The 27,679-nt window shown below is 41.7% G+C and overlaps 1 protein-coding gene across 4 annotated transcripts in view; it reads right to left on the reverse strand.

Moving 5' to 3' along the window:
- Positions 1 to 27,679, reverse strand: part of CDH4 (cadherin 4) — a 660,054-nt gene that overhangs the window by 132,597 nt on the left and 499,778 nt on the right. The window contains exon 1 of one of the 4 annotated variants that reach the window (XM_083801445.1): positions 18,351 to 27,675. The exons of the other annotated variants lie outside the window; for them this stretch is intronic. Within the exon in view, the coding sequence (XP_083657571.1) occupies positions 18,351 to 18,371 (21 nt within the window). The 5' untranslated portion in view covers positions 18,372 to 27,675. Of the gene's footprint in view, positions 1 to 18,350; positions 27,676 to 27,679 lie in introns of those variants that run through there. 4 annotated transcript variants of the gene reach the window in all.

Raw genomic sequence — 27,679 nt, forward strand, 5'->3', positions numbered from 1 at the left:
AAGTTGTTATACTAACAAGACAAAAACCAACATAACCCACTGAGTTTTAGAAGCTGAAATCAATCGAAGTCTTTCTATTGACTTCAGTGAGAGCTGGATCAGGATTTAAAGAGATTACAGCTCTGAAGTTCATCTCTGTTGCAGTTCAGAATTTTTCTTTTTGTTTCACATCACATTAAAGATTCAGCATCTCTCTTCTTAATGCTCTGAAATATAGTGTGATCTATAAGAGAACAGAAAACAGAACTCAAGGGGAAAAAAGCCCTCCTACACCTCATTAAGATCTAAAGTTTGTCCTTAATGTGCCTATGAACTCAAAATGAGTGTCTAAATGGAGACATTTTTTTCTGCTACAGGGTAAAGTGATTATAAATGTCTCTTTGTGCAAAAGCTTAGTGGTATTTTATGCAGCTGGCACTGCAGAGTTTGAAACAAATCCAAGAAAACAGATTGTATCTTTAAGGTTAGAAATCAAACTTTCCATTGCTAAAGTGCACATTTCCTGGTAACGGGCTAAGCTCTGACACCAGAAGCTATGCAAACGGGATCTCTGGTGCTATGTTAAGTGAAGTGTATTGCTGTCTTTATTCCCTATTGCCTTTTTATCTGTTCATTCCACTCCCAAACTATCATTAAATGGACATTTCAAAGTAATTTTTTGCATTTTTCTATTCTTTTTTGTATTTCTGACTTTTTTTTTCTTCTAAATACCCATTTAGAAGTCTGCTATACATCATTTCCCTTAAGCTTTTTAGATTACATTTTCCTATACACCAGCAAATACCATAGGTGCCTTTGCCAATCAGCAAAAGCAGTAAGCTTCCATTTACAGGTAGCAATACCCTATACTGTTAAACCTTAGCTACAGGGAACCTTGCACAAGAATAGAGAAAGCCCGCATCCACATACTGCCATTCTTCCCAGGCTTCGGCAGGCATTTTGATGCTGAGCACATATTTTGTGCATGTACCTTCTAGCTGGAGGACCACACACAAGCCCTTCCAGGACTAGGGAGGAGGGACTGGTCTGCAAGGGATCCTGAACTGGAGCTCACTCGCTGCCCCTCAAGCAACTTGCTCTCATTGCTTGGTGATGTGCAGGTTAAAAACAGCCTCTCGAGGTTCATTTGACTCCCACACAATCCTGCAAGCCATAAGGGGGGCTGCTCTCTGCGTGATGAACTACTCGACGACTGGCAGCTGTGTTCTAATTCGAGCTCCTGACTAGTCCTAATGAATAACCTCATGTACAGCACGGGCAGCAGAGGAAGGATTGGCCTCCTATTCCAAGCCAGAGGCAGATGAGAAAAATCCTATTTTTGCCTACAATTGGTGTTTGATCTTCCACAAGCAGCTCTGCTTCTAATAAAACTCCACAGTCAATTGCGCTCAGTGGGGACACCATAGTGAAGAGCGAAGGCCATGGAAGATGCAGGCTTGGAGAATGGCAAATGAGTCTGTGAACCAGCTGGATTTATGACCCGCAGTTTGATCCAAAGGGGGTTGTGGCCAGTAATTCCTGCCGGTACTGTATAGTAGTGGCTTTTAGCTAGCTCCGTTCTACTTCTGCAGATGAGGGGAATCTATTCTTTCCAAGACGTGTGATTGCTGCCGAGAAACTTTGCCTGAGCTGTCATCTCACCTCTAGAACTTGCTCGGGTGTATCCTACACGGGTACAAAGCACATCCTCTATGTAGGCACATATAATAGAGACACCACACTTTTCCAGCACATTACTGTTAGTATTCCTTACATATTTGTAAGCATCTGGGTTGAGATAACCTATCGTATTAGTACACAGCTCTATGACTCCCATCAGCTTGGTGGGTACGATCTGACCCAGCTGCACAGACTGGACACGCTTGAGGCATGAGCATCCTTGCAGGGTGCCAATCTCAGCACCTCCGCTCCCCTCACTTCAAACCAGCTCCATAAATTCCAGTCTCCCTGTGAATCACTACGGGAAAAACCAAGCAGCTTACATTTAAAGTTTACCCACTTGGCCTACAGCATAGGAAAGGTGAGTGCAAATACAGTGTATCTCCCTGTTGGCATAATTCAGAACCGCGATCTCTTGTCACTGATACCTGCTCAAACATGACCTTGACTCAGTCTCTGGCAGCCGGGTGCCGCTAATAGCTGATAGACAAACAGGCATATTTACTTTATGTTTACCTTTCCCTTTACCTCCTTCGCACCAGCTAATGCTGCAGAACCAGGCTCCCCGATTAGTTCTGCTGACTGCAGTAACCCTGTGGCCTTCGTTAAAGAAAAGCATTTCAAGAAACAGTATCCGTTCCATTTTCTATCATCAGTCCTTTGTGGAAGTTGGATTGAAAGCACCTCGGTGGTAAATCTACCTCTCCCAGAGGTAAAATGCAAAGAGCAGAGAATGATGTTTGTCAGTGGAGAGAGGAAGCGATTAAAGGACAGAGAGGGAGAGAACAGAGGAAGAAATGTTGCCTTTAAGAAGAGATTCTGGGGATAAATATTGAAATTCTTCATTTTCAAAGCGGCGCCTTTATTTTGGTTTCTCCTTCAAGGAAATCAACAGTGCTAGTCCCAAAAGCAATAGCACGAATTAGCCTGTTATCATTTGGCAATCAGAGACAGTACCCTGCTTACTGACAGCGGGAATTTCACTGTTCCTCCTAATACATTTCAGACATCTGGATCTTCCTGTCATATTTACTATTTGCATAAGCTGATACACTACTTTAAAAAAAAAAAAGAAAAAAAGGGAAAGCGTTCTGGGGGGTAGCAAAGATTAAAGGAAGACTGTCAGTCTGGCTCTGCCTAGTTTTTATTTTCACTCAAATGAGTGGAGTGCGTATAAATAATGCCTTTGATTGCTTCAAAGATGGGGCTGGTGTCACCATGGCATTTGAATCATGGCACTTTCTCTTTGTATTGCTTCTGTCAGTCAGGAACAATATAGAACTTTTTTTGTTAAAGAAGCCTTTAATTTCACGTAGTAATTACCTATTTGATCAGACAAAAGGTGCTGTGAATGAAAGTCATTTAGTTGTTTGATGTGACTGAGACTGAGTGTTACTACAGCTGCGAGACTGTCAGAGAAAACACTAGTGGCTGATTAGATAAGCAGTCCTGTGCAGGGGGAGGAAGGGTGAAAATGGAACGAGGGGTAAAATCAACTTCTACCTGTTCTCAATACGGGGAAAATGAGAAGTCCCTGAGAATATAATTAACGTAATTACCAGAAGATGCAACTCCCATATAGCTTCATTGAGGTCAACTTTCCAGCCACTGAGTTGAATGCCTCCCCTCTCCCCCCACTTCATCAGACAAGGCTGATTTACAAAGCAACTAATGATCTGGTGGAAACTTGATGAACACCTGCTGCTGTGTCACACATGTATTCACGCAGCCTTAGAAATCATACTACAAGAACATGAAGAAGTATCATCTGCTTAAGCCAATCTACCACTATTCAGACATTTTTTCCTCTTTGAAATCAGAGATGTCTGTTTTGCCAAGCAGAGCCTTTTGGTACCTTCTTGCTTGCAGCAGCAATTCCAGGCTGTGCTGGCGATGATGTCGGTTTGTGGGGACTGAATCCAGCTGGTCTTCCCCAGATGGATTACGTCTAAAATGTGGAAATCCAGGATGCTGAGCTGGACTTTCAACTCACCTAGACCTAAGCCCTGAAAATCTCCCTCTCAGGTTTGGTTTTGGCTCTAGCATGGACCCAGCTGCAGACAGGAGAGGGACTTGGATCTGTGCGTTCATATCCAGTGCCCTACCCCAAAAGCATTTGTCTACCTCTGAGCATCCAGGCTGGGCCCATCTCTAATCTCTCTGAGCAATTATCAGGATTTTAGGGAGGGAAGGACCATCTTCTGGATGGGAAACTGATGAACTGGAACCCGCAGGATGAACTCACTCCCCTTTTATCTCTACTTCACGCAACAAAACCTCTACTCTGCAGTGCAGCAGCAGCACCTTTCCCTGTTACGTGCACAAGGGCACATAAAGCACAGAGCTGGCGGCTTCAGCTCCCCCAAAGCTTTTTTCCTCTCCCTCCCCATCCCCTGTGAGAGCAGCAAATGAAGGGGCTGCAATTTCCAGCAGTTCTCTATTGGTAAGTGTAAAACAGGAGCAGTTTGGGATACAGGCTGTCTCATCCGTGCTTGCTGTTGGCCTTTCTGCACTAGCTGGCTAGTGCCGAACATGTTTAAAACATTGACTGGAAATATTTTATTCTGTTGGATAACATATCAAACACCACAGGAATGAAACTTTCAAGGGCTTAGAAACTATGCCTGCAGGTACTTGAGAGGTCTCGTGGACTCCTTCAGCAGCACAGCCGAAGAATCCCCAGGATGTGTTTTTGTTTTCCTGTGTCTTTTAAGTGACTCAACACGAGTGACTCATGTAGCACGGAGGCCGAACGCCTTGATTTCTCTTTCTACACGCTCTCAAACAAGGCAGAAGGTAGACAATTCAAAAGGAAAGCCCTCAGCTAGCTGACCTCAATTTAATGCTACTCGGTGCATCCCAAATGTGGAAGGCTACCGGTGTGATGCACGTAATGCTGGGGAAGGCTGGACCCCCAAGGAGGGGCCCCACAGCCTCAGCCAGCAGGTAGCACGAAGGAGGGCATGTCCTCAGCTCCACCCGCGTGGGGAAGGCTGAAAATGGGAACCTGTTCTGCCTCCAGCTGGCATTGCTCAAAGCACTTATCAGTCATACATGATCCAAGGTAGTCCTCACTGCCTTACCCGTTACCTCTCCTCGGGTGGCAGCTCTGCTGGACCAAGTGCCCTCCGCACCGGTGAGTCTCAGACTTTATGTTCACTCTCCCTAACCTCAGCTGGGAATTGCTTTTGAGGAGCTGCAACACTGTCTCCCGTGAAACACTCCAGAGCTACAGAATCTCACAAAGGGAAAGCCAACACCATGGCAGAAACAGTTCTCTAAAAAAAAGCAAATGGACCCCTTATTTCTTTTTAAAGCTTGCTCTCAAAACCTAATTTCACAGCATGATCAGTTACTGCAGTGGAATTACTTGCCTTCTTATTTGAATAGCATAAAAATGAACATATTAACAAATCATACTCATAAAATTCACCGGACAACACAATGGAAAAAAATTACACTGCATAAAGAACTAGGTTACAGAAGTTACATCAGCATTTGAATCAGATGTAATATGCATCAACCCAGAGAGCCTGTATATAGAATTAAAGAAATCATTTAATTTTAAAGTAATATTTTATTCAATGCATCCCTCAGTGCATGTAACTGCTAAATGAAATGCACTACATGCTCTACAAACACATCATCACCTTGTAAATGAAATACCCACGATATTAAAACCGATATAACATTTATTAAAGCCATTATGCAAAGAACAAGGTTGGATACTTGAACTGCTGAACGCAAGCACTAGTTCTGGCCTCTCGAATGTGCACGAACTAAGCAGCTTGTGCCTCTGAAACAATAAATGGAGAAGCCTCTCCTAAGGGTGAGAGTTCATTCCAGCTGGAAAGAAATCAACTTTTCCTTCCCCAGAATGAGTAACGAAATGTGCTGCAGCATCAGGCAGAGAACTGTGCAAGATCAGAGGTGCCACTGGCTCTGATGAGCAGCATTACTGCCCCAGCGTAGGGCACCAAGGTGGCTGGTTTGTTCCACATGAGGTCACTGTAAGAGCATGTTAAATCCTCCACAAAGCTGAGCTATCTGGTTTGATATTGTTTCTTCCCTCTAGACTAATAGTAAAGTTTAATAGTAACGTCTTTCAGGATCAGAATGTGACCTGTTTTCTCAGCAAGGCAGAGGCTGGAGTGCAGAGAGGATTTGGTCTCTCTGCCTTACAGATCTCCTGTGATGGCCAAGGGATATTATAATCCCCAGACTGAAAGAAAAGGAATTATTTATCTGAGAGTCCCAGAGTGGGTTGAGGAGAGGCTGCATGCAGGAGGGAACAGCGTGCTGAACCCCAGAAGGGCGATGCTGCCTTCTCAGGAGAGGGCACGTGGCTGAAGCATTTCTGTGTGTCTCTAGACATCTTTCTGCATCCCCGCAGAGCATTCTTGCTGGCTAGTCTCCATATATTTTCAAGACTTTGGGCAAGTTTTTCAATCCATGCACCTTTACCATCTTCCTTTTTCAAAATGAAGTGTTGTAGTACTAATTAATCTGTAGGGGATAGGTCTGACTGCTTTAAAAGCACAGCTCTATTGTGTATGTTTGAAGCATATTTTTTAAAGGAAAATCTCAGAATTTTACTTTATACTATCATTTCATTCTAGCCTATGACATTTTCAGCTTTGCACAAAAGATGTCTCTCTGCAGAACGCTAGCAGTTCAGCTGAGTTACACATTATAAAACCCTTCTATTTGCCTTCGAGCCTGTTCAAAACGAATTCTGGTTAGGATATGTGAATGTAAAATGCTCTTGTTTCCTAATGAAGCATTTTGAAATGCACTGTAGGAGAAGCTTGATTTTACCCTTCCATAGACACAAAGAGGAGTTCTTGCTTTTAAGTGTTCTATCCTGAAAGATGAATTCACATGAACCACATAGAGCTCAGGCTGCAAGAAAGGCAAATACGAACTCTCTTCCCCATTCCTTTCAACAAATCTCAGTCTAGAACAGAGAGAAACGAAGCATACATTCAGCAAAAAGGGATTAAGAGACAGACAAGGGGAAAATCCTTTTAAATACTAATATCCACTGAAATTAATCTCCAATCACATCACAAGTGAGGCAGGTCCTTGACAAACAAAAAAAAACAACCCTCCCCCCCATCTACGCATACTCCATGCTGCCAGCCCTACATCTTCCTCCAACCAAAGCCACAGAAATCTATGCGTTTCTAGACAAAACTTATTAGCACAACCCTGGAGCAAGCTGTGATTTCAGTTCATAGGTATTATACACCGTGCTCCACTTAGGAGGATGTCAGCACTCGGTTACCAGAAAGAGCTAAACAGATGCAAACCCCATCACGGTCACTTCTAAAAGCAAGGTAAACCTGACATCTCAGCATTTATTATAAACTGGTGAGGGACCTAATGAGACCGAACAGTTTGGAGAGACTTCACACTAGGGTTTGCACCTGTTTATGTATGCGGCTGGCAGCAGCTGAAATGGAAAGGTGGATGTCCTGCAAGGAAGCCTGCTTGCTGTGCAGTTCACGTCTGAAAACTACCCATGCCTGTGTTTGAACTGCCCTTCTGGCATGTTATCATACACTGGATCAGCTGCACTACTCTGTCTGGGAGCTGCTAAATTCTTTTCTTCTTCTTCTTCTTTTTTTTTTTTTTTTTTTTTAGATAAACGAAAGCACACATTGGTGCCAATCTCATACAGCTTCCTACCAACTTTGTACGACCCCACGTGGGACCCAGTCCTCCAGCACCTGCATGCTCTGCTTCGGTGAGGCAGGACAGCCTGGCGGGCAGCACCACGTACTCCCAACCATCCTTACTTGGAATCCAGTGACAGTTCTGTATTTTGCAGCAACACCAAGTGACTGAATTAAAACATTCGAGAACACAAGCTTGGATTTAAATACTCCATGGATAAAAGTATTAAATCTTTTGACTTTCAAATATCTGAGCATTGGGAAATTATGCTGGAGAAAACATGCCTGAACTGACTTTTTCAATAGCATCGCCATCAACTGCTCACTTCCATGAGTCACACACATTGTCCTGAAATGCTGTACACTTTCTGGTCAGATGTTTCTAACCCTGATCAAGAGAACACCATGACTTTTCATATGGTGACATGCTGATAAAAGCTCTCCCACACTTAATTCTGTAAACAGGTATAGCTGCTAATTAATGAATTAAAGAGGAGAAAGAAACCATTGGCAAGAGTGGAGCCTTGGCCCCAAAATTCCCCTGAGTAATGTTCAATCAAGTGAACAAAGCCCTGTTAGCACCCGCTGGCAGGTGCAGTCGAAGCAGCCACTGAAGAAAACCAATGTTTTCCCAGCATCCACATTTTTCCTCTCTGTTTCCCAGCTACTAAGAATTTTTAAAATCCTTTTGCTTTACCAGCACACAGCTGATATCATTACATATGCACAACAGCACCGCACATCAGGCACGAAAACAAGGAGTTAAAGGTCAAACAGCACCTCTCCGACGACAGCACGCATCCGAGTGGTGCTATCTTCTCCTAACCTCCTGCCATCCAAACACGGCAACATGTTCAAAACATAGCGAAGCCGTGAACGCGGCAAGCTGTTCAAATACGCCTTGGCTGCAGATAAATCTTAAGGAAATTAAAGAGTGTGTTTGGATTCAAGTAGAGCTTTCAGCGTTTCCGTGCAGGAGGGAGCGGGACAAAGTTATGAGACGGTACGGAAATCGTTGTGCGGTGGCAGGGAATACATGCTTCTTGCTTTGATGCAAGCAGTAAAGTGTTAAAAGTGAAGTATGAAAGCTGTAACCATGCTGGGCAGAACAAGGAAAAATTACTCTCTCAATCATACTGCAGGTTGCCTTGTTTTTATGCGATGATATTCCTGTTTAGTTTAGAGCTACTGTTTTGCATATGAGGATTTCAAAAGTGCTATTAAAGCTTTATCGTAAACATCAAAAGCAGCACTGTTAGTCCAGCCCTGGACTTCTGAACATTTTTAAGTACTATGCTCTCACCAAGAAGAAAGTGGTTGCATTTTCACTATACATAGTTCAGAAAGCTCAGGTTGAATGAATTCGAGAGTTACCAGTTAATATTTCAGGAGCACAACACAACTGTGTTCTAAAGAACAGATCTTGAGAAACTGGGCTTTACCTTTATCTGCAGAAAAGCAATGCAAAACGGAACAAAACCCGTGTAAAAAATAGAATCTTAATAATTTCAGCCAAAATACTGTCAGATTTTGAACACTCAGACCTTTGTTCATTATGAAAAATACATCAGTAACAATGATAATGTGAATGTGAAACACAAACTAAGTTTCAATTTGGTTTAATTTTATTTTTAAAACTAGATTTGATGAGTATTTCCTATAAGCTCTGCTTAAAAGTTACCACCATCAATACCTTAACAGCTCCAGAGCAAACACAAAACAGGTAAGGCAGTGGGGGATTACACTAGGGGATTTGGGAGATTTGGTTCAGTTCTCAAATACACCCTGGATTTCCCTTCTGACTTTTTCCAAGCCATTTAGCCTCTCTCAGCATCGACAGCATTTGTGTCTGCAATTCAATTGTGAATTGAAGTCTGAAACCATGTACTACTTAATATCTGAAAACAAAAGTCAGGTAGCTAAAGCTATAGATTCACCCACAATTCAATTTGCAAGCAAGAACTGGAGCCATAGGAAGAGAGGCTGGACCTCAAACTTGTTAGAAAATTTACTGCTTAATTTCTGTCAATTCCTCATTTTACCAGATGTCAGCCATAATTCAGCTGCAATTGGTTTTGTGTACTTGTATTATGAATACGCTACGCACCGTTTACTACTCAAGAGCAGTAAGAGCTACTTGGATTTATACAACATTTTAGCATATCTAGTGCTTCAAAGAGCTTAAGAAAAGGAGATAACTCACCAGGACGGCAAGCCAACCTATCCATTACAAAATAAATAAATCAGTTTTAAGTTCAGACTTCAAAAGGGAAACAGGAGATGCCCCACGAAAATCTCTGTAGGTGGAGACTTCCACAGAGCAAGAGCTGAGCGGCTGCTGCTGCAGCATCCCTGGGTGACACATCATGGTCCTTGCCCAGCGTAGATTAATGAACAGCGGGAATGGAAATGCTAATAATTAAGAAAAGGTTAAAATGTTCACACTGTGTGAGAACGATGCATAAAAGGATACAACTGCTAAAAATCACTGCAGCAATGCAGATTTTTTTTTTTTTTCCAGAAACTCAATTCCAACTGGGAATATATTAAGACAAGAAGAAAGGAAACCTCAGAGGAAAAAACCAATGCAAAACAGCCAGTGAAAGCCAGTCAGCTCTGTGGCGTGGAGGCACTATGCACATTATAAACTAAAACTCTATTCTGAACCAAAAGCCAGTTGAAAAACAAATTCAGGGAAACATCCAGACATGACAAACCCAGAAATTACTGCCTGAAAATTATTATTTTTCTTTAAAAATAGACACTTATCCACATGAACAGTTTGTGTTCAAAGCAGCATTTGTCCATTAAAACTCTCCTACTCCAGCTGTAATGCACACTAAGAAACTTAGGGCCAAATTTTCAAGGCACACATTTAGTACAACTGCTTATTCCATCATCCCATTAAACACTCAAGTGATCAGTTCTGCAATCTAACCAGTCACTTGTGTTTTCACTGACCACGTTTCCCTACCCATTCTGTAGGTTTTGTGCAAAGCTTCACACACAAGTTTCCACAAGAGCTTGCATGCCGAGATTTGAAAATTTGCTCTCAGCTTTTTTTTTTTTTTTTAAACTCCCTCTCCCTCCAAAGAAAAAAAATATAAAATGACTATATTAGTTGTCAACTGCATAGTGAGGAAACTAAACCTTGCAAAGAACAATTATTTTGAGGAATCTGTGAGGGCAGTAATACACAGGAGATTGCTCTTGCTTGTCTGGGTTAAGGGTGGCCCAACTCCATCATTTAACAGGGGTGCACTTGTCAAAGCCTTTGTTGCCAGGGAGGAGCATCGGTCCTGCTGCCCACAGAACAGACCTTCTTCCTTCCTTCACAACTGACACAGAGATCAAGGTCTTGGTGAGTATGTGATAAATGCTCCTTTACACCCCAGGGGTCAGGAGACCTTTCTATTGCTTCAGAGCAAGCACTTCAAAAGCAACAGCAATAGCCCCGGGCTCATCTGCTTTTAGCGGTACCTGACCAGGGCTGACACACAACCTCGCCTCAAGGGTCTCTGCTGCGGACAGGCTGGAAACCCTTGTTGTTTTTCTGTGTATGTCATGGTTTTGTTGTTATTGTCCATTTGAAAGGACATTTGAAAACAGAAGATAAAATTACTCAGTATTGATATCCCACAAGCTGTCAGGTCAAAGCCCTAGCTTTGATCTCTCTCCTGCAGCTGGAAGGTCTTGACCTGCTGAAAGAATGAAGTTGTGGATCCTCAGACAGCTCCTCCACCTCCCAGGGATTCCTCCCAGCAGACCTGTACTGGCAGCCCAGTCCTGTCTCATCCCCTCTGGGCTCACTAGGGCTGGCACTAATACATCCCAAGGCAGAACCATGTCCTGACACGGTCCTCTCCATTCACCATGTCTTGCTACCACCACTATCAGACGCATAGCTTACACAAACAATCGCATCAAAACCATCCTGGTTTATAACAGATATTCAGAAATGGCTTTTGTTATGCGTACAGAGTTCAATACGTGCTGTTAAAACACTCGTATGGATCACTAACTGCAAATTATACCCGACTTTCCATCTTCTCCTAGGCCAGCTGCTAGTACCTGGGACCTTGGTAAGTCCATTAATTCATCTGAACCTCAATTTACCTATAGGTTGAATTGGTATACTTATTTGCTGTAGAGTCCTTCAGAATTGCCTTGTGAAAGGGTTATATATAATGGAAAGTGACCATGAATTGCAAATAGAAAACTAGGGTTCCATCTATTAACAGCCCCTCTTGCAGGTTTTACAGTTTCTCTGAAATCTCAACAACAAGATGCTACAAGAATGCAGAATATTAGCAAAGCCTCATCAATTGTGCACTATATAGGTACTTGCAAGTCCAATTTATGGCACTACCTAAACCACACGAGGAATGAATATATAAACTGTACCATACATGCGTACTACATATGTCAAGAGAATTAATAAATACAAGATAGCTTACTTCGAAAATTCAGCAGTCACATTCACTTTCTGCTCCCCAAGAACTGATTTTGCAACACGACATAAGGGAAGAACTTCCTATCACTAGTCAAGAAGTAGCATAAGGAATAGCGATGACCCTTCTTCAAACAAGCAAATCAGGATTTTATCTTGTCTTGACCATCATTTTCAAATACTTGTCTGAGATTACATGATTATCTCAATTTTATTTTTACAGAGAGTTAATTTCCACTTTCATAGCAATTATTATTTGCAAATCCCTAGACTCGAACACAGAAACCAGCACACAAGGAGTTTTCCTCGAAGATCCTCGAAGACAACATTAGCATTATAGCAGAGAACACCTAAAAGGAAAGCAGAATATGGATATTTCCCACCTGTCCAAAGGATTCTGTTAGCAACTGGTTTCCTAATCACCACAAATTCATTCTGCCTTTGCTTGCTGCAATTATGCTATTGAAACCTGCAGGTCTTTTTTTCCTTCTCCCCTTCTCTTACTCTGAACAGAATTCGTTTTTAATGTCTACTGCAGAAGGCCAATATGATACAAAAACCCAAAACATTTCACTACTCATACACTCTTATTCATAATATCACATCAAATTGCTGAAGTAGTACCATATGGCGCTTGAGCACCAAGCCAGAACAAGTTGTTCAGCTTGTCATAATCTCAAAAGCTGCATGAAACTTAAATAATTTCTCTATGAAGTGGAAGATCTTTGGGTTTAATATAACTCATCAGAAATGGCTTCTGCATTTTCCTCCTATTATTTCCCATGTTTTCTCTGATTCACATTCCATTTTCCAATGCAAGCTATCAGCTTAAGTGGCTACAACTACAGGGCTGAAAGGCTCTAAAAGCATCCTGTCCATACTTTCTTCTTGATCATTCATCATCAATTTGAATGAATAAACAACTTTCTCAATCACATAGATATATAATTATAAATTAAAAAAAAAAAGAACTCAACCAGAAGGGCTGAATGAAAAAGATTAATGAAATCTCCCACACTTTGATTCAATCCTTAAAGCAATATCCTCAGCTGCAAAATGTCCACGCTTCCACCCGTGCTGTCCTGTAAGAAAATACAGCAAACTCTCAAGAATATCGTAACTGGGACATTTAACTGGTACTTAATTTCAAGGAACGATGACAATGGGAATTCTCAAGGTTTCATCATAGACTGCACTATATTTACATGCTCAATTCCCAAAGACATCGCAAGTCCACTCATTTTTTATTACTATTATTTTTCAATATTTCTTACACTTATGCGTGTAAAGAAAGATTTGGAATGAAGTACGAATGGAGACTTTAAGTGCAAGAACTAGAGACTTGGCTGACCTCACAGCTCTCAGGGACTATGACTGACTCCTGGTTTTGAATGGCTGAGCAGCAGGATCGATGTTATCTGAGATGGAGAATGCACACAGGGAAATGTTCCCAGGACTGCACAACAGCAAAAATTAAAGTGTGAAGACAGAAGCAGATAAGACCACCAAATGGAGGAACAGGAGACAAGTGCATGGAGGGCACAAGGAATGTCAGAAGACATTGAAGAGGAAGGCAGGAATGTAGGCTACAGCATTGTTCTGGAGGGGAAGAAAGAGCATTGCAGAACAGCTCAGAGGGAAAGGTCATTTTAGCAGCTGCTTAACCAATTGAAGAATAAAAGGACAGCACCAAATCAAGCAGAATTTCCTAGTCTTTCTTAGCATGTATGTTCAAGCCTGTTTCACAGATGGGATTGGGATAGGCAAGAACTGGTGCTGAGAACCATAAACTGGCACATGTATTCCAGAGACTGCTACTATACAGCCTTTTGCTTAAAAATAAAATATAATTGGGACATGTCTTCTGGAGCTAGCATACATTGGGATTTTCCAGAAAAACATTTCTATAATGGTTACATATGTGATTGTTCTTTTTTTTTTTTCCCCTAGCTATATGGAGAAAAAGCTACTTGTCACCAGCCCAAAGGGAAAAGCATTTGGCTGCATGGGGGAAAGACAGGACTTGTTACATCTGTGGCTTCACAGAAGGAAGGGAATAGCTCTTTAAAAAAGCAAGGCATGCAGAGAATGTCTAGGCTAAATGAGTGAAAGGAATCAGTCCTCCACCCTGATGGAAAGATGTGAAAATTAACAAAACCCCTCAGTTGCTGCGCACATGAGATTGGCTACCAGCAGGCAGCAGCAGCCTGGTGTCCTGGCCACGAAGCTGGGACAGCAAAACCTGCTGGAACCAGACCGAGACCAGAACCAAGCTGTGACCTGGTGTCCCCGGGACAGAGGAAATGGTGCTGGACGCTCAGCCACCTGTGGGGATGCTGAGCACTTGCATCGCTCACTGCTTTGCACGCCTGTGCCAGGAAGTTTGGCCCTTCTTGTCCTCCCTGGCTTTACATTTTTTTTTTCCCTTTGCCAGGCCCAGGTAGGTTTGGACAGTTGATGAGCCACAGGGGGATCTTCCCTGTCCACAGAGGTCTGCATCAGCCCGTGTTACTGGGAGGAACTGGGAGGGTGCTGGAAATGCTCCACAGATACTCCAAGCTGCTATGCTTTTTCTTTCAAGGGGTTTTACCTTTAAAGATCTAAAACAGTATAAAAAGACAAGAACCGCCATTGCTACCTTCTGTTTTTCTTTATCCTAAGGGTTTATCACCTGACAGAGCACAGTAGTGGAAAATGGTCCTGAGCATCAGAGATCTGCACATTAAAGGAATCTGGGCATAAGACAGGATTTGCTAATGCACCCAGCTATCCGATTCCCATCAGCCCATAAGGGAATCTAAATCAACGAGGATTGATTCTGTGCTTTGCCCGACGCTCCCCCGCAGACCGCCTGAGGTACAGATGTAGCTTCCATCATCGCAGCGCTCCTGACACAAAGAAACACAGGAACGTATTTGTCTTCCCATCCCCTGCAAGGTACAAGGTACTGCAGCGCTCGTGTGCCTGTCTAGGCAGCGCAGGTGAGCGCTGCGATGGAGTCAGGCAGGCAGTGTCTCTGCTGCCTTTGCAGGCAGGGGCAAGCTCTGCCTCCGCTCGAGGCTGCTGGATGCTCGGTGAACGAGCCCTGCTCTGGGTGAGGGTTTTGGGGCAGCTATGGGAGAAGCAAGTGCAATTTTGTGTGAAGAACTACGGGAAGGCTGCAGCAAAATGGGTCCGGAGAGTGGGTCCACTTATGGGCCCCCTATGGGCAACCTTCTCCTACCTTCTCAACAGCCTGGCCCCGCTTCCTTCCATTTGTGCCTCTTAATAAATATAGCATCTCCAAGACATATATATTTAAATCCGTACAGAGTAAAAAGCAGAAAGCAGAATAAAATATTTGATATGGACTGCTTTGACGTACCTTGGTGCAGGGCTTCCATCAGCACAGCCCGAAGGCAGTATTCCGAGCAGTGCATAGAAATGCAGAGCCTGCCTTGCTTACAGCAGGTGTACTGGCTTCAAGAGCTCAGACAACACAACATTTTGCATTATTTTAAATGATGTGTTGAAAGCACCTTATCCCAGAGAAGAAAAAGGGAAATGAAAAAGCTGTTGTGTGTAATTAGCAGCTCCTTTTGATGAATCCTTTCCAACACTACCACCTTTGTGAGAGTACTTTGCTTCTTGAGGAACAGTTCTGATGCAGCCAACATGGGCAGAACTTCAGAACAGGATTACCAGAGAAGATGAATTGTCAATTACAACATCCATTAACCCGGGCAGAAAACTCTCCCCAACCTGGATTAACTCCTTAAATGCCCGATGCACAATTATAGTAAAGACCGATGGAAAGGGAAACTCAGGCTTTCCTTACTTCAAGATCACACCACTCAGCAGTTATTCTGTTCTTTCAACAATATACACACTCAGTGCTCTGTACTTATGAATACCCTCTATCCAATTAATACCCCATTAAGCCGCACGCCTGCCGTGACTTTATCCTCAGACCACTGTATGGTAGCTTTTAACTCCATAATACCCTGGCATTATTACAATATTAGACTACAAGGGATTGATCCAAAGCTCACTGAGGTTAATGAGGGCTCATTAAATTTTGAATTAGGCCCTAACTGCTCCGCAAATACAAAGTGAAGTGAAACAGTACGTGTCAGTTGCAATGACAGAGGGCATAGTAAACTTTAAGCTGTAATATTGAATGCTGATCATGACAAAAATAGGCAATAACGGGGAGTGTGTGTGGAAAGCAGCTAAGGGAGAGAATTATGATGATGTTACACCTCATATTAAGCAGCTTAGGTTTGCGCCTGTATAAATAGATATTGCCCGGTCTGACTCTGATATGATTTTGTCATCATATGCTCAGACATAGCATAATATTGACACTACAGCTTTCCTTTAGATTTTAGTCTTGAGTTTCAGTTTGAGAGTATGATACTAGAGGCTTGAAATCAGTATGACTCCTTCCCTAATTACTGATTAATCAAGAGCTAAGGTTGCTTACATAAAGAGTCGTGGGGAGAAGGAGGAAGTCTCATTAGGAACAAGAGGTTAAAAAAAAAAAAGGAGGGGGACATTTTAACAACTGGATGGATACAGAAAGAAGAAAAGAGCTGATTTCCTAATAGCATGTTATACCTGAATGTTAAATTTTGTATTCATGTCTAATTAAAAAATTATAAGAAAACATTTTAATACTTGCAGATACTGTGGGTTATGGTTCAAAAGGAATAATAGAAAGTTTTTTTTGTCTTTTAATGACTTCAGAAATACATATGTTATGTCACTCTGTCCCTTAGGTGCTCAAAAGGCACAGCAGCTGTTTCATAAATTTTGAATTGCCTTTTCCTTTAGCATACAAAATCTGTACCATAAACATAACGCTGTCTGAAAAATACTCAGTAAACCTAGACAGTTGTTGGGAATGCTTCCTCCAATATTTAAATTCTTCTCTTAACAGGAGTTTCCCTGCAAAAACAGATGCTAACGAATAGTGTTTTTGCCATCAAGCTGAATGCGAAAGCTTTGGTGCATTCTTTCTTTTTTTTTTTTTTTTCATGGAGACAATAGAGGATGCATTTCCCATCACTGAAGGAAAACTGCCACCTTGCTTCTCAATTGTTTGCTTTCAAATAATAAATAACAGCTATAATCTTCTGTTAAAGATTTATGTTCTGATGATGTCTGATGTTGCTACTCTAATTTCTTTTTGTTAGATGCAGCTGAATGCCATTTACTGGTAAGTAAATTGTGTCATCATTTCACTACAAACCACACCACTGAAAACGTTAAGATGGCCAAACATTTATTTTTGCTTTCCAACTCGTTGAAATCCATTGAGAGAGCTGCGGAATAACCAGCAACACTTTTTAGTTAGGATCCTTAATCTTAATTTCTTTCCCCCTCTCTCCTAATACGCTTCCTTCCAGCGCTGTTACTTCTGAAATAACTCCAAATAGCTTACAGTGTGTGCAGAAACACTGCCTTTTACCTGCCACAATTTCAACAGTGGCTTGGAAATACAGCAGATCGGCCATTTTCCCTGAATTCTTTGAGCGGGGCACACGGCAAGCCGCAGCTTTACCGCTTCCCATAGCAGAGGGGTTGGAGGACCACGTGTGGCCAATTACTCCAACAGGGAAAGTACTGGCCCCATATCCAGCCTTCTCACAGTGTCACCTATGCCTTTCGTTTCACAGACAGAAACAACAAGCCTGCCCAGCATTTCTTCTGCCTTAAACCACCCCACTTTTCATGACAATAAAATTAGCTACTTTGCTTAAGTAAATGTTACAGCTCACGAAGCCTCGAAGCACAAATCAAGTAAGTCAACTGCAAAACAGCCCAGCAGGGCTGTAAAACCAAGTACAGGTGCAAACACCTCCTCAAGTCGTTTAATATTTTGATTAAAATGAGCGGAGACCGCAAGTGAAAAAAGATGTCCGGAAGGTGAACTGTCCCTGTGATGCCTGCCAGCACTACAGCATTTAAAGCTCTGTTAATGATGTTTCCAGTATAAACTTTCAGTTTTGTGGGTTTATAACTTGAGTCATAGAGGCTTGGTGCTGGACTCCAAAACCCAATGCCCAAAGCAGAAATGCTCAGGTGAAGCTTTGCATGGGGTGGCCATACCCTGGTGGTTTGTTATGGCAAGACTGAACATGCTGCATGACTTTCCTTTTTACTTCTAGATGTTATATATCTAACTCAAAATATATATCCCCAAAATCATGCATAGAGCTGAAGCTGGGAGAAGACCCTTTACACACGTTTATGGAAGAGCACTCTAAAGCATCCTCTCACTGGAATCACAGCCTGCACCGAAGCACAGCCCCGTCCCACACAGGGCTCCCACCATCTCATACCCAAGATGTGGTCAGTCGCTGGTGCGGTGGCACCAGGGGTGTGCAAGGTTAGGTCCATGCTCAGCAGCCCCCCATCAATATTAAATAACACCAAAGCCTTGTTATCAGTTTCTACACGCTCATTAGCTAGCTTGCTCTCTTTCACACGAGACATTTAAGTTTTGGCCAGAGCAACTTTGCTCTCCCCTCCAGCCTCTTGTAGCTGAACCCTGCACCACACTCTGCACATTCACTCACCTTGAAGCCCTTTGCCAGCATCTCTCCCTCATCCTTAATGAAGGACCAACAGTCCCTGTTCTTCCTAGAGGCTTTTTCTGCAGAATACCCACAGTTTAGGTCAGCCGTAGTCAAGAACACCTCATTCCTCCCCTGAGAGGAGGACTAAATCTGTTGCACCTGCAGCCAATCCTTGCCCTCTGCAAGGCTGAACTCAATCTGAAAAGCAACTGCAGGGGCTTTCAGAGGATGCAAAACTTTCTTGTGTTTCGTGGGGTGAAGAGAAATTCATCTCTCTTTAACTAGTACCAAAAATATGAAACCAAGTTCCCCAAAGTATGAAATCGAGGCCTGCTGGCTAGCTTTTCAGGGCAGGCTCCTGGCTTGGTGTCTGCTAGACAGAAAGGAATACACTTGCACAGCATATGCGAGGCTTGGACGGGTGAGTACATCTGGAAGCATGGCCTCTGTATGCCTGCAGTCCGTGCACAGAAATGTAAATAACACAGGGATTGTCAGGAAAACTATAGGCATGGCCAAAGAGGTTGGTGCTGCATAACACTGAATGCTTGGTCTTGATCCAGTAAGGCACTACTCGTGTCCTCAGCTTTCAGTCACTAAATAGACTCAGAAGAGACATTGGAACTATGTAAAGGCTCAAATTTAGGCACGTACTTAAAATCTCTGCTGAACATTGGCCAAAATGTTCAGTACCATCTGCATATACCCAAACTGCCTTGGGCAAAATGTTTCCCTTAATATAATCCAAGGTTTTGTTTGTTTGTTTTTCAGTTGTCTAACTGTTTGGCTAGGAGGAAAATGTCCTTTAAATTAAGAAAATTAGCAGCAAATATGAATCTTATTAAAAATATGGTCATTATTAAAAATATGGTAAGAGCAATGGAAAACAGAAATAGCAAAGAGATGAAGCCTTTAACAAAACCGTGGTAAACTGCGGCACATCCACTCTTTGCTGCTCCCCAATCTAGTCATGGCTTACACCTCTCATCAGCCTGCATTAGACATAGCTGAGAAAGGATTTAGCCGGTGACACCTTTATCTCTGAAAATCTCAGCTGTTATAAATAAAACAATTAACTGCAGCAGTGAAAGCTTAAAATTAGCCCAAGAGTAAATTCTCTAAAATCTTAAAAGCTGGCATCTTAAATTCCAGGGTGCTGAATTTAATTCTTCAGCGGTGCAGACTAGTGAGAACATATGCAATAGTAAGGAAAGAAAAAGTGTGGATTTTTTTTTCCTTCATATCTTATTCCAGCTTAAAACAGTGCATTTCAGCATCAGCTTATCTGTCGAGGTTATATCTGCACCATCATTTTGCAAATCCAAACTCACACCCACACGGCCCCCACTACGTCTTTGGGACTCCATCAAGGAAGCCTCGTCCCACAGTAACCTATTAGTAATGTGGGTGATGAGTGTTAAATAATGAACTATTGAAGCAGAGAGGCAGATTGCAAGTACTTTGTCTGTGTCTTAGTTTTATTATTATTATTCTTTGGAAAAGGCGTAAGCAAGCCCAAATCATCTTCTTAGCAAATTAACCCACTGTTTTTGTGTACCCTCTGTCTTTACAGATTTTCAATAGCTTTCGTGAGCTGTGTACATTAGCTCTGACTATGCCTTCCTGCCTTTGCCTCTACACATAATGACAGCCATACTGAGCGGCTATTACAGTTATCTCACTTTCTGTAGAGGATGGGGATGTAATGATATGCTGCAATATGTGCAATGGGGTATTACAGCTAAATACTCTTTGGAGTGATTGATGAACTATTTTGCAGTATGGCTGGTACGACAGTTCAAGGCGAGGGGTACTTACCCTTCTGTGCTTCCTACTTTTTCTGTTCTCTAGGTGAACTCAGAGCAGGAGCTAAAAGGTAATGGCTAGATGGGGGTTGTGTAATCAACTGAGAGCAAGCAGGGAAAGGGAGCTGCTGCTTAGTCCCTGCATGGCGGCGGACAAGCACCTTTGCATCCCTGTACATTAGCAGACCAGATGTGCAGACCTTGCAGCTGAACTCAGACATGAAATACAGTGACTGAATATAACCATCAAGAAAAGATTTCTGAATACTCAATAAAACCTGAATCCATTATGAGATTTTTCTAATAACCCAAGGACAGGACCAGATGCTGATACCTGGAGAACATTGCTCATGGTTGTGACAATACCTCTGTGATCTTGGGCAGAGTCTCTCTCCCTTTCAGACTTGATTTTTTATTTGTGAGACATAGGCTGCCCTCACTTATGCAAACAGGTTGAAAAGATCAGCCCTGTATGGAAAAGCAAAGACTGTATAGATCTAAATTGCAGTTTTTGTTTTATTTTTTTTAAAGTAGCAGTTGGTGTTATGGTCACAAATAGCTATTAGTGTATCCCTCTCTGCTGTATCCTGGAGATTCTGAATGACTGCAAAACAGGTTAAAACATCATATGTGATGTCAGACCAAAGGTCTGTTACCTGGCTACCCTTTCTGTTTCACTGACTGTACCCCAAATTTTCACTGTCCTTCACTCTTTGTAATATCTCTGTTTTCACGCTTGCAATATTAGTAGTTACATGTTGCCTTTGCTTTTTAGGAATGTATGTAAGCACGAGTCTGACCAGGATCTGTACCATTAGGTGATCATACATATACATGGCTATAAGTTTTAAGACACGACGTACCAAACACAACCACTGCTCCTGTAACAATGGCACCTGACCAATCAACCAAAAACGTATCATCCTAGGATTTCATTTAAATCTTATCAATGAATTTTGATGCTTTTGAAATTTTATGCTGATGCTTCCTAATCTGAAAGGGAGCAGACTCTCATTGCTGCCAATGGTGTTAGAGAACCTCAGGTTTTGTGCTGTGTGGGAATTAAAAATCTGTACTTTTTTTTTTTTTAAGCCATTGGGACCATATTTCATCAAAATCACTTCCAAATTGCATGGCATTTTAGGATTTAGTGTTATTTTATGATTTAGTGGGTCTTTTTCCCGCTTACATTACTATTCCCAAAGCATTTTGGAACATATTAAGATCTCAAGGGAAGTATTTTTAGCTGAATTGGGCAATGGGAGTTCCTTGATATTTGTCTGCAAAGTGTCAATCACCTTAAAACCCCAACCTCATTTTCAACAGTTCTCCTTGAGTAAGTAACAAGGCTGGGCTGGCAAAATAAAATTCTTCAGTAACATACCAACATATTCAGAACCACAAGGCACCGAATTCCCCCTCAGTCTGGATCTGAATGCATAAATAAATAAGGCTCTTGCATTTCTTTCTGCTAGAGGATTGTATTATTCCATTCTGCAATAATGGAAAAATGCAGAGCACAGGCAAGATTTACTGTCTGAGTTTTTACTGCAAGACTTATGTCAGTAGAAAGGCATTCGTGCTCTTGGGAATCAAAGTGAGATTCACCCATTTGTGGCAGGTGTTTTAAGCACTCAGCCTAACAATCTACCCACGCATGGCACTACAGCAATTCAACGACTAAATTAAATCTCTGAATATTAAATTAATGATGGAAATCTAAAATATTAATATATTCTAATTGAATATTCTGCGATAAATTATCTGGGCATTCTCAGCAATTTGATTTTACTTTCATTTCTTAAGGAACTTTCAGCTGCATAAATACAGCTATTAAAGCAATTCAAAAAGGGAACATTTTCTGCTCAGACAAGAGAACTCTAAACACAAAGAATCTAAAAATTTCTTTCATATGATTGATTAAATCATAGAGCCCAAGACAGCTGAATCATTAAATGACTGCTTTCCTTCAGTCCCTCTGGCTTTAGCAAGGACAATATAAATTCCCTATGGGTCTGAATACAAGGAAATACAATATGTATAATTACAGTATAGGCTTGAATGCTGTTGTAAGAGAATTTCAAATGGAGCATTTATGCTGTAGCTGCAGTTTTCAATCCATAATGCTGTGTGTGCGCATGCATGTAATGCCCATAAAGCACTGGGCATCTGCTTTCTTCGACCTAGATTCCCAAATGGAATACGCTGGTGTAGCCCCACCAGCTTTGGCAGAGATGCCTGAATTCACATCAGGATCTGGCTTGCTATTTCTGTGAAATGATGGGAGAGTTAAGGGTGACATCCAGTCTTCACATGCCAGGAAGAATACAAACAAAGGAATGTAGTTTGAAGAATATATACAGTGTGGTATGTATTTAGGAACCTGCTTTAAACTGCCTGTTTATACAAAATTTCAAATGAAGGTGTCAAGAGAACATTTTCCTTTCTCCTTTCATCCAAAGTGTGCAGAATCCTGCTTTGGATGCATGCTCAAAAAGGACAAGTTCATACCAGAGCTGAGAACACAGCAACACCGGACTGTGCTTAATAAAACATCTTTCTGCTAATCTTTCTCCGTTTGGTTTCGAGCTGGTTTGTGTCATGAAATCACAGCCAAGGGCTGTTGCAATCCACCATCCTTCATCCATCTTTCAAAGAAATCTGTGGCTCTACAGAGCAACACCGTGTGCACGATGGCCCATCTCCTCTCCACCTTCTTGGCTTGCTCCTTTTTATCTCTCTCTGGCTGCCACGACAGAGACCAAAACGCCTAATTTCCAAATTTCAGCCGATAATGCTCACAGGGGTACCAAAGATGAGATGGACTGAGAGCCAGAATCATCACTTTTTTGTTGTTTGTGGCTAATAAGGCAAAAGAAACACCTGTTCCCACAAAGAACAAGGGAGAACTAGGCCTATGTGTAATCAAGGCTGTCCATGTCTCTCGCAGGAGAAGTGAGGTCTGACATCCTTGGGGAAGCATTTGTGAGGCCTTTTCTCAACAAACCTTCTCTCACCACAGACAGATGCCATCTGTCTTGCAGCTGGAAGTTAATGGATTCTGAACTGCCAATTTCACAGCAGCAAGCAACGTCATTGATACAGCAGGCATGAGGGATTTCCTACAATAAAACTATTTAAAAACAGTGCAAAGGTGCATGCTGAAATACCTGTGATGAGCAAGGGAAATGGCAGTATTGAGGGCTGACAGTCCATGACAGCGGGGATTTTCACAGTATACCTTACAGGCACGTCCAGCACTGGGATTTTGGACTTTTGGAGAACTGTCTCACTACGTCTATTTCCTGAACTAGGACAGGCTACAGCACCCAAATAGCCTGCGGAGGGCAAGACTCTCTTATCAACTCTTCATATTAAATATCTGATTTCACCATATAGTTTAACATGTACTAAACCCATCCACAAAAACATTGGGGTTCTCCAGCATGCTGAAAAGAGCTCTCTGCTCCATTAACATGCATCATGCTGCACGAAACCCAACCAATCAATGGCACCTCTGCTAAGAAGCAACGCAAGAGTCTTCAGGTATATTATATTCCGCCAACTTTCCAAACCACTTCAGGACTTTCTGATTAAATTTACATAAAATTCATCCTTCCCTCTTATTCCCTGTTATACACATTAGATTATTTATAGTATCCTTGTGTCTGAGATTACCAGCGTTCAGATATGAGGGAGCATGCTGTGCCTGTAGCACGCAATCAAGGCAGTTTGTAAGGGCACTGAGATTCCGTTTTGGTCATCCGCAATGGATTTTCTTGCCAGCGTAATGAGAACAAACAAGTTGTTTATTGTAAGAGATCTCACAGGCAAAATTCACCTGTTTCAGTTCCAGATTTGACACAGGCAAGTTGGGAAAATTAGGGTCACTGCAGATCAAGGTGGAGACAGGCAGCTCATAACAGCTCTAGAAAGACCCTAGAGATGAAGCTGGAAGCTTGGAGCTTTCCTAAGGGTGAATACAATTGCAGTGGTTGATGCAGGAGCCTGTTATCTAAGCGTGCCATGACTAAAAGCTGCTCCTCTGTCTTTTAAATGAATGTTTTTCATACAGCCCCGTGAGATTGGCCAAGACTTCAGCCTCTAAAACTACCAGAATATTTCCATCAGAAGAAGCTAGAGACTTGCATGTGGACCCAAAACTGAGGAAACTTTTAGAAGTTAAAAAAAAGGATGAAATACAGGATTAGCTGATAATTAGATAATAGATAATTAAGAATTAGCTACACATGTAGCTAAAAAGCATGAATCAGAAAATAGAGGGTACTCAGCAAAGAAGCAACTATTTAATATGCTATCTTAGTTGATCAGTGTGCCTGCATGAGTCATTTGCTTGGGGAAGGATAGGGATTTCATATTGTTTTTGTATTTTTAATAGGCATTTTTATGGACCTCATAGTTATAATAATGAGAGTACCTGACAATTAGTGATGAAATTATCCTCACTACAGTAAAATATTTCACAGCGTGTAAAATATTATTCCTAATACAAAGGTGGAAATGAAGCACAAGGAAATTAAAACCAAGAATTTCATAAATGTTTGCAAAATAAATATGCATATACCGATAAAATTTAATAACTTTCTTCAGCTTGAAGAGAAAACCAAAATTTGCAAAACACTGATACCAATAAAAAAAAAATATACCTTATACATAAGATGTTTATTTACAACCTCGGAAGAACTGGTCCATTATTTGTATTTAGAGGCAGATATTTTTCAGCAGCTGAAACTCATCAGAAATTCCTATTTTTTTTTTTACATACTGTTTTTCTTAAACACATTTCCTAGTTAGTGTGGTTGATGCATATGAACAGACACGGATGTTCCTTTGAAAGAAAAAACCCTGTAATTAACAGAGGGTTTTTTTGGCAGGAATAATGTTGTGACTTCTTTCTTTTTACATTTTTTTAAAAGTTTTTCATTTAATGTATTTTATCAGAATGAAATGCTTTAATGAGCACAGAATTACAGTTGATCCCAGCTGAACCAGATAGGGCTGCATTTCGAGGTGTGTGACTCCCATCAAGCTACGTTCACCTTTGCTATAATTTAAACTTCATTCAGGCACAGCCTTGCTAAAAATACTGACAAGTAACTAATCAACTTCCATAAAATGGAATTTTTACCTTCACAATAGGAAGCAGGAGTAGGAGGGAACCGAAAAGATTTGCCTATGCATTTCAAATTAGTCTGACCTATAAAAACACAACCAGCAAGTGGTACAATGAAAATGTACTTCTGGTAGGGACTTTTTTTTTTTTTTTTTAGTATTCAGATTTTTCATGCCATCCTTTCCTTTCCTTCCATGTAACCAGAACCAAAGATATGATAATGGAGGGACTGGTTTCCATTAGTTATACCTATAAAATGGAAATACAAGCAAGGCTCTCTGGAGCACAAAAAGTCCAGTGCCCAGGAACTGGCATTAAGTTTGAACACTTTATAAAAACCAGCAGAGAAAACTGTGACAGACTTCTTTCCATACAAATGAGATTTGTGCTGTAACTTCACATGTGCACTTCTAGCTCCAGTTTGTGAGCAGATGGACACAAAAATATTCAGCGCCCAGTGAGCAAAAGCATGGGAAATCAGATCAAAACTGTTACCTAGATCTAGGAGACAGCAGAATGCTCCAGGGCAATCTGAAGATTATCTGGATGGAAATAACCAGATAGTGCTGGTCTTTGAAGACGTCAGTTTGTCCTGTTCTGGATAATTAAAGAGCAAAGCCTAACAGAGAAAGCTGTAACTCCTGCTAGGAATCACCCAAGCTTCATATTCAGGGGCCAGCAAGTAGGCCAGTTGCTGCAGATGAGCAGAAACTCGACCCAAGCCCGAAACATCAGGGGTTCTCATGCTTAATCAAGTTACACCATTTATACAAAGCTATGTTCTTCCCTGTCATTACAATACTTTCTGCATGTCCGGAGGAAAGGAAAGCAGCACTTTATAAATCATTTCTCACTTTCCTACCTCATTTTTTTTCAGTATTTTCTCTAGCATCTGTATTTAAAAACCACAATGGGACGTATTTTTGTGACAATCTGGGAGCCCTGTGTTTCCAACAGAGAGGTTGTCTTTCCAAGGTTACCTTTCCAAGGTTACCAGTAGTATAAGTGATGAATATAAATTCTCCTGTACCTATATAAAATTTAACATTTGCCACTTCCATTAATACTGGTGTATTGTATTCCCGAGGCCTCCTGTTTTATCTCCAGACTGTAAGAATAAAAACTGCCACAGAGATTTCAGTCCTTATAAATCAATAAATTTGCCATGGCACAGTGGTGCCAAGTTGTCCTTGCTGTCTAGTCAAACCCAAAAGAAATCAACAGGGAGTGGGGCAGGGCATAAGTTCATTTTGCAAGTAGCCCACTTATCTTTCACAGGAATTCAGGAATCCATCTAAATTATTAATCTGATTTATGGAAGTATTTTGACACATTCAGTAATTTTTCTCTTCAGACATTTCTTCAACTTGCTAGGACAAAACATTAACAGGTCACTCCTTACCCAGCACTGAAGAACATACAGTGACTCCTTGGCAGGCTCCTTTTTTTAGGACAAACACAAAAACATTTGCCACCTGGTACTTTTTTTAAAAAAAATATTATTATTCCTTGTAACATCTCCCTAATTACATAAAGAAATGTCACCAACAATTCAAGTGTACCTAATACTCAGTGAATTGAGCACCTGTACCTTCAGTCATTACAAGAGTCACTGCAAAGTTCACCTGGACTTCTAAAGGACTCAGCCAGCTCCTTGTGTGCTCCCAGACATTAGTTGCGCAGAAGAGTTTGAGCTAATTCGTGTGAAAAGGATAATGATAACAACTCATTTGAATCCAGGCACTGTTTCAAGATGACTAGGTGAACTTCCTGAAAAGGGATGCCAATTGCGCACCACTGTTGCTCAAAATAATTTCTGAAATTTTATAATTGTCACCATTTTCTTCAAAGGGAAGAGCTGAAAAAGCCTGCCAGAGAATTCTTTTCTTACAGTCAATCTTTCTACTGCTCCAAAAAATACAACCAGCGCCCGTAAGAGGAATAGCAATGTGTAATTGTATTTTGCTAACACTTATCAATAGCAATAATATATCAACCAAATATGTCTGTCAAGGCTTCTTTCCCCTTCTTTTTCTTTTCCTGTCATCCAATAAACCATCACAGAAAACCACATGGGCAAACTTGATCTCAGTGATCATCCTTGTAGAGAAAGAAACCAGCAACATGCAGAGGATGAGGGATCCATCTGCGGCGGCAGGCAGCCAACCTCATCGAGCCCCGCCACGCATCTGCACTGCGACTCGGTGCAGGAAAGGAAGGATGCAGCACCCCCTCAGTGCTGGGTGTCACCAAGCCCAGCTTTACACCTGCAGCCGTTTTCTGGATGAGAGCGTGGGCAAAGTGCCATCTTGGCATCAATGCCAGCGTCTCCTGGGGGACTGGCTGGAAGGAGGCGATTAGGCTGCTGTTCAGCTGGGGGAGGGAAAACT

The sequence above is a fragment of the Anser anser genome (genome assembly GCF_964211835.1).
Source record: "Anser anser genome assembly, chromosome: 16".
Classification (NCBI taxonomy): domain Eukaryota; kingdom Metazoa; phylum Chordata; class Aves; order Anseriformes; family Anatidae; genus Anser; species Anser anser.